Source organism: Glycine soja, chromosome 4 (assembly GCF_004193775.1).
Source record: "Glycine soja cultivar W05 chromosome 4, ASM419377v2, whole genome shotgun sequence".
Classification (NCBI taxonomy): domain Eukaryota; kingdom Viridiplantae; phylum Streptophyta; class Magnoliopsida; order Fabales; family Fabaceae; genus Glycine; species Glycine soja.
In genome coordinates, this window is record NC_041005.1 from 48715697 (window position 1) to 48724105 (window position 8409).

Below are 8409 nucleotides of genomic sequence, written 5' to 3' on the forward strand. Positions count from 1 at the left end.
ATAAAGTTTAAGAATTAAAATATTGATTGTTAAGGATGATTATGTTTCTAATGTTTAGTTATTATTTACGTTCGAATGATTTAATATTATGCTTGAATGATTTAAAAATAAAGTTTTAATTTAGTTGTAACAAGTTTTAAGTATTTTTTTTTTATTAATTTATTGACTTACGACAAGAGCAAGTAGCGGATACGGATATGAGTGCATAAGTAGCTAATGATTACGAGAATGATAATTTAAATTGTTACCGAACTAAGTATGATTATATTTTTCAAACGTGACTATGCAAGGGGTACTGTATATATTACCTAACCGATTATCATCCCTGATTTGAACGTAATTTAGAAGCAAAAGCAAAACTGAATTCTGATGGAATGTTATGAAGGGAAAATTAAAAAGCAAACTCCGTTCTTGATAAATGCTTGATAAAGGATTTTTTTTTCCTACAATATTTAAGGAAAAAGTAAAAAAGAAACAAAAATAAAGGGAAGTAGAACACACTAAAGTAGACGGCATTGATCACCGAAACTACACTAGGAATCCAAAATACAACCAAAACATGTTTTAGCAACTTATTAAACACAATTAAATTGCTTGCGTATGTGTAGGACCCTTAATATTCAAGACTGAATTAAATTAGTTAATCCTTCTACAATTCTTCCTGATTTCTCCATTGGAGCCGGTGAGAGGACTAATGTCTCCCATCTTGATCATGGCGGCGGCGAAATCAGAGGAGAAGGTGCCCGGGTTGGTGCTGTAGCCACGCACAATGGAGTCGGTGGACCCACCGTTGAACAGTTGCTGATCAGAGTGGAGGAGACCCTTCTTCTGAACGAGGTTCTTGAAGTAGTAGTTGTCAAAGCTGGTTGGAGTTTGAAGATCAAGTGGTGCCAGATTGTTGTCCCCTGACCCTGATGTTCTAGGGCAGCTTTGCTGCCTAGTCCTTGCAAATGCGGTTTCTATGTTGGTCTCGTTGTAGATGCGGGCTCTGAAGTTTGTGCACCTTGCTTGTCCAATTGTGTGACCACCTAATGAAAGCAAAATTAAACCATGCAATATTCCTCAACAAAAGAACGTGTGACTATAAGTTTCTCATGTTCCTAATTAATTGAGAAATTTTACTATATGATTGAAATGTAATTAATTGGAAAATTATGTGATATATGTTTTGTACCGGACAAGGCGACCAAGTCCTTGGTGGAAAGTCCAAGAGCGCTAAATCTTGAGATGAGTTGGTTAAGGTTTGAAGTGGGTGCAGGGATGCCATTGTTAGCAGCAGATTGGCTAGCAGTTCTAGCGTCTCTTCTTCCAAGTTTAACATTCCATGTAGGGCCTCCAAGCTATATTGATCAAAATCAACAAAATGTTCTCTTTAATTGCATGTGTGGTACTAAATTGGTAATTAATTTTGATATGTACAATTTAATGATTTAGTTTAATGTGTTTTTGTTGGTTGTTTGACCACTTACAATCTGAACAGAGTCTCTGGCAGCGATGGCAAGGATATCTGCGCAGGAAACAACTCCTGGACACACTTTCTCCACGGCTGATTTAATGTTGTCAATAACCTCGAATCCACGAGCAGAGTTCCTGTTGGGGTTTGCGTTCTTCTCTCCGGTGAAGCTTGATGTGTCATCCAATAGAATTGAACCATCACATCCCTGCATTTGTTAATGTTTACTCATTAATATTTAGCTAGCTAAGAAGTAAGAAGGTTCTTAACTACACTAATATAGAAACAAAAGCAGAAATATTTATTATCTTTAAATATATAATATCATTGAACGGTTAAAGTACTTAAAATGGTTTATTAAGTGCATTAAAATTTCTTAACTAATAGTATCATCATAGAACTGATTAACACACTAAAAAAAAGTTGCACACGACAAAATTTTATCAAAGATGATGTGTATAATAAAAGGAACAAGTGTTGTTTCAAACAAAATTAGATGATGCATGCAAGTGGTAGAAAGAGGAGCTATATGTAAGCTTAGCATATTTGTATGTAAGTGGGAGAAGGTGCAAATAAATTACATTGACAAAGCAATCGTGGAAGAACAAGCGAAGGAGAGAAGCACCCATGCGGGTCTCCTTAGATATGGCAGATTGCACTGTGGATTTCACAGAGGAGAAGAGGTTTGGACATGAATGGTAGTAAAAGTTTGTAGAAAGTTGTGCATTGGCACTCCCCCATATGAGGACAAACAGAGCCAAACAAATTGTCAATCTAGAACAAAACGAAGCCATAGTTAATTTGCTCAAACACACTAACTTAGTACTTCAAGTGTTTGTGTTTGATTGAAAGGGTGTGGCTTATCGGTTAATGAAAGTTCTCTATTTATAATGGTCCCTTGGAAGGGTTCTCTATTGAATTTGTCTCAAGGCAATTTGTCTCGGCAGGTAGCCTAACCTACCACGTAGAATACGGACAAGTTGTCATTGCATGGGAAAATTAATTGGCGACTATAAGAATTTTTGAAAGATAAATATTAACTCATTTACTTAGGATATTAATTAAGAAATTAAAAGAAAAAATAATTTTATAGAAATGTATAAAGTTATACTTTTCATAATTTTTCTTACACTCATCTTCATGATAAATATTTTTTATTTAATTTCTTAATTAGTTTTCTAAAGATACTGATTATTCAAACTCATTTTCAAAAAGGTATTATGGTAATGGTAACTGATTCATTTATGAATTTTGATTATGATGGATTAGAAAAATGGGGGGGTATAGGTGAGAGATTCGATTTTAATGAATTCAAAGATAACGAAGTGAAAACTGGCGTCAATGTTCTGTGAATCCAACGACAGCTGCCTCCTTTGCCCTGATTTGTCAAAGTGTCTACAATTGTTTGGTAAACTATTTTCCTCTGGAGGGCCCCATCATATAACGCTTCGATGTGTGACATTTTTTATGATATCCCAACAACGCAACAGAACAAAGCCAAAGGCTAGGCAAATTAATTTGACTGCTTCGTTAAATTAAATATTCCAAAAACCAAAACATGCATATACTATAATCTTATTTTAGTCATGTGTAATTGACTATATATAGTTGAGAATATTTGTTTGGTAAGGTTAATTTTGCAAGTTTACTCAACCAAAATATTGATAATAATAGTAATAACTTTTGCAATCTCATTATCTTATCTCTGTAGCTGGTCAGGCTTGTACTAAGTCTCAACGCGGGTTTTGCCTAGTTGTGTGAATGCCACAAGACAAAGCCTCTAAAGTTTTAATGGCTCATTTTCAGCTTTTGCTGGCTGAATGTTGCCTACAGCAATCATATAATTACGTTCAAGATAACATAGTAAGAAACTTCTTCGTCTGTCTGATTTAGTTAAGATCTAGGTCAGAAGCTTTACTTAACTATAGCCTCACATATATATGATCGAGTATAATAATAATACAATGCCTACATGAACATGATTATTAATCACACCCTAATCTTTGACAAATTTAATATTATAACAATCACCTCACTATGCAATTGATTATTCAAAACACCCAAGTTTTTAATTTATTTACAAGAATACGCCTAATTAAGTTTTAAATTTCAAATAAATAAGAGGAATGTTAGAATGTTAGAAAGAGAATATTAGAGAAAGTTTTCTCAATAAATTAATTTTCTTATATTTTTACTATTAAACTTTCAAGTGAAGTTAATTACATCACCATAAAAAATTATATATATATATATATATATATATATATATATATATATATGTACTAATAAATAAAATAATTTTGTTTATTTTAATATAGTTTTATATAACAAAAATTGAAGTATGAATAATATGACAAATTTTAATTTTAATACCATTGTGACCATAAAAATTTATATATTCTTAACTAAGAAAATTGAGAAAATCACCTTGGAACAGTGACTCAATCCTTCATTCGATTCTTATGCTACTAGATTGAGACAAATATTTTCTCTTAAATCTAAACTAGGGCCGTCATAATTCTTGAGACTTAATTTCAAAATTGCACTGCTAGATTGAGACAATTATTGCCATATATTTCATATTAATTTCAGTATATTTTATTTTACTATGAAAATAACACTTTGAAAGCTGAGAATATTAGGTCAAAGTGTGGGTGTACATACATGAAATTAAAATGAGGAACACGAAGGCAACAATGAAGGAAAACACTCACTGAGGATTTTGAAAAGAAGGGATATCATATAAAAAGGATTGGAATAGAAATTAATGACTATGCACATATGGACACTAAAATAATATTATAATGTCATTTAATTATAAATGATTGTTTATATGACTTCAAGTAGTTATTATAAAAGTTAATTAACTTTTTTATATATGTATAATGAATTATGATTAAATAATTATATACTGTTTGTATAGTCATTTTTCTCTTTTGAAATAATAATGTTATTTTTCTCTATTTTTTTTCAACTCTAAGAAACTCATCATCTGTCAACTTATTAGGAAGTCAGTTGCCTCATTCTAATAAAATTATGAAAAAAGCTAACAGGCACGTCTTATAATTATGAAAAGAGATAACTGGCATGTTAAATAACAGTAAAATATTTATAATGTCATTAGACTAAAATATACCAACTTCCCAATCAATGAAATTATTTCTTCATATAATGTATTATACTGTTAATATAAATTAGTAATATTTATTATAATGTTTTATTTATTGTTAGCAAAAAATTATAGCAAGCGAAACGAGCCTAACTATTGAACCTGTAGAGTTGCCCCAGTAATGTAAAATTTCCTTACATTTATAAGAAATAATATATTTAGCTGAAGAATTTATATTTTAATTTTTTCTTATGTAAAATTTTCTTGAGTTAATAGCAATCACACAATACTAATAAAATTAGTCTATAATTGAGTGGATTAAAAAATATATTTGGTCTATGACCTTGAACAAAGGAAACCTAACTATTTATCGATATATGATTTTTTAATCACATCTTATTAACTCCGCAATATATTAAAACCGAAACCAAAAATTCGTATGTCAAATGTTTGTTTCAAAACTTAATGGTGAAAATATAAACGAACTTGATGTAATTTTTTTCTTAAATCCTTCGTTGATGATTAAGGGTCATTATTATGTGTCTTAGTTTAATACGTAGACCAACTGACATAAGTTATTCTAATTAGTTTAATACGTAGACCAACTGACATAAGAAATACCCTACTTAATAATCCTATTCTATTCGAATTCTGGCAGGTAATATATTGTTTCCCCAAACAAAATATCTTTTGCCCAAAAGTTCGTAGACATTATTATTAATTCAATACCGTTGACTGATAAATTTCTAACATGTTTGCTTTTGATTAATATTTAAGGTTCATCTCAGGCTCTTGCATCATAGTAGGGTAACTTTTTAAAATAATTAGTATATTTTTAAAAAATTAAAAAAATAAATAAATTGTGTTTTGAAATATGATTTTATTATGAAAAAATCGTACTTATGATTTTATTTTTTAGAAAATTATTACACTCAAATCAAATATAGACTTATGATTTTAATTTTTTAATTTTTTTATTATTAAAAGTTGAAATCGTATTTTAAAATATAATTTCATCATGTTTTTTAATTATTTTAGAAATCATATTTTAACATATTATTTCATTTGGGAAAAAAATATTTTAAAAAAAATGAAAAGTAAAATTGTGTTTTGATATACATTTTTCACCGTATAATCATAAATCAAAATATGATTTATTCATTTTCGTAACTTTTCAAAAAAATTACCCATTTCCCTAATTAACCCTTCATCCCACTTTCTGTGTACTCCTTCTTCTTCCTTTTAAAATATTCAACCGCGATTGGAACATGACTTTATTGTTTCTTTTTAAATAATAATCAAACAAAGAAGCTAGTTGAGTTAAATATAAAGTAGTAACTAGTATTTAGTTTATGCAATATACAAAATAAATATATTCACACAAAAAATATACAAATTAATATTTATTTTATATAATTAAAATTTATAATAAATAAATATTTTGTATCATTGAGAAGTTTTTCCTTTAAATTAAAAAAATAAAATGAGGATATCACATATTTATTCATAAAAATATTTACTTAAAACTATTTTTTCCCTTTTTAATGATGAGAAGACAAATACCAATGTAAAAAATAAATAAATTAGACTTTCCAGGTTTTCCACAGGCAGTTGACTCCGTTTGCTTTTTATTTTCCCGTCCATTTATTTTGTCGGTTCACAATAATGGACTTCAATATGAGAGAATAGTGTCTTGTAGAAAACTACAAGTCTAAAAGCCTTTAGTTGTGTGCTATGAAACACGGACATCGGACACGACACAAACACGTGAATATTTGTAATGTTTAAAATATAAAACGTAGTACGGGTGTCGTGTCGATATCAGACATTGATACAGATGTATATTGGACACTGGACACGACAAGGAACTGGAATGTCCGTGCTTCATAGATTATGTGTTCTTTTGATCGTCAGAAAGTGAGAGCCTTTCTAGCTGATAAAAATTTTCCTCATTTTCATCTAGTGTAACGAATCCCCTGCCACTGCACCCTACTTTATTTTCAATTAAGAAAATAGTCATTCTTTTTTTTTTTTTACATCAAGAATATAAAAATCATTAAAATAGATTCTAGTTTTATCATTATATACGATGTATTAATGTTTTTTTAAATCAATTATTTATCAATTGTATCAAATTCTATTTGTAACTAATAATTGTCATTTTTTTATGTGTAGCTAAGTGGAAGTGGATGTTAGTATAATTAACTTAAGTATACTAAACAAACAAGTTATTGTCTGGCTTAGTACTCCCGCAAACTATTCTGCTATATTTGTAGTTTTCCTTCAGTTGAACTATTTTTTGTCCTCTTCCTCTCTTGTTCTACAATAGTATATAACTATTCCATGATAAAAATATAAATATTATATGATCATATATGCGATCAAGAAGTTAGGTTAAAAGAGATGTTAATATTTATCATCCAGTTTTGCTTAAAATAGAATTGCTTTCAAACAAAGATATTTGTGGGGAAAAAATAGATTTCTGTCAAATTACATCAATATGTCTTATATACGACATTTTTTCTTTTTTAATTTTATATAAATCTCCTTCCATTTATGTAATAACATAATAATGTGTATTATATTCTTCTCGTTAATATATATAAATTAATATTCTCTGATTTCTTATATTATTATATAAAATGAGAGGTTAAGCTGATATAAAAAGGAGACATGATGTGTAGTTGTATTAATTTCAAGAGAGATATTTATCCCTATAAACTATAATTATATATCTTATTATATTGTTATATAGAGAGAGATATTAAATTACACCTCTATAAATTGTACCAATTAATTTACTTGATTGTATAGTTTAATATCTCTATAGTTGTATTAATTATTGTTATATTGTTATATAAATTGTACATAGTTGATTCACTTGATTGTTTGATTGTATAATTTAAAATACTAATTTAATTTTGTAAATATTTACTTGATATTGATTTAACCTACCAATTTTAATATTAAGTATTTTTTTCAAATATTAAAAGAGGAAAAGCTAATTTTTTAATCTTAAAAATATTTATCTGTAAAAAAAACTTAAAAATAACTATTTAGCATATTAAACATTTTTAAAGAATCAATTCAATGTAAGATAAATATTTTCAAAAAAAATTAAAATATGTAATTTAATTTTTATTTATAAATTAAAATATTTACTTTTACATTAAAATAACATAAAAATATCAATTTAATTAATGCTATAATTAATAATTTTTAATAATTAAAAAATGTATATACAAAACACAGATAACAAACTGATTTATATAAAAACTTATCAGTGGCAACTAATGATCCCGTGATTAATTAATTAATTGATGAATGAGCTTAGTTTATGATAAGTAGTTGGATATTACTGCAGTTGCATTTTTCATGGGCAACATGTGGTCCTACACGGCCACATGACCATTTGTTAGCTGAATCAGTAAATTACAAAAAGTTTGATAGAATTCTATGGTAATTTGTTGAGAGTTAAATAATGTGTTGTTCACTTGTTACACAATTTTTTTTATTGAAATGTTAAAATGATATAAGTTATACTCAATTGTAATTTTTGTACAGAATTTTTAATTTTAATAATATTGTTAACTCATTTTAATAAAAATCATGTCAAAAAATTATATTTTTATTTATTTTTTCATAAATTAAATACTTGAGTTGTAAGCCGTAGTCACTAGACTAAATTTCAAAGCAATATTATTCATTTATTATCTTTCAATTTTTCAGGAACCTTTGGGCAGGTAAGCAACCGGCCAATTTATTTGAAAGATTTGTCTTTGATCAAACTTCTATTTGATAAAGACTCGATCAAGAATACTGTACAGAAGCATTTATAATTATTACG

The 8409-nt window shown here is 28.0% G+C and overlaps 1 protein-coding gene across 1 annotated transcript; it reads right to left on the reverse strand.

The window, feature by feature from the left end:
- Positions 1–391: 391 nt before the first annotated feature.
- Positions 392–2310, reverse strand: LOC114410157 (peroxidase P7-like). The gene is made up of 4 exons (XM_028373964.1): positions 2035–2310; positions 1470–1661; positions 1175–1340; positions 392–1028 (listed from the first exon to the last, which is right to left on the reverse strand). Exons 1-4 carry the CDS (start codon positions 2245–2247, stop codon positions 637–639), a joined length of 963 nt encoding a protein of 320 aa, XP_028229765.1. The 5' UTR covers positions 2248–2310; the 3' UTR covers positions 392–636.
- Positions 2311–8409: the final 6099 nt, after the last annotated feature.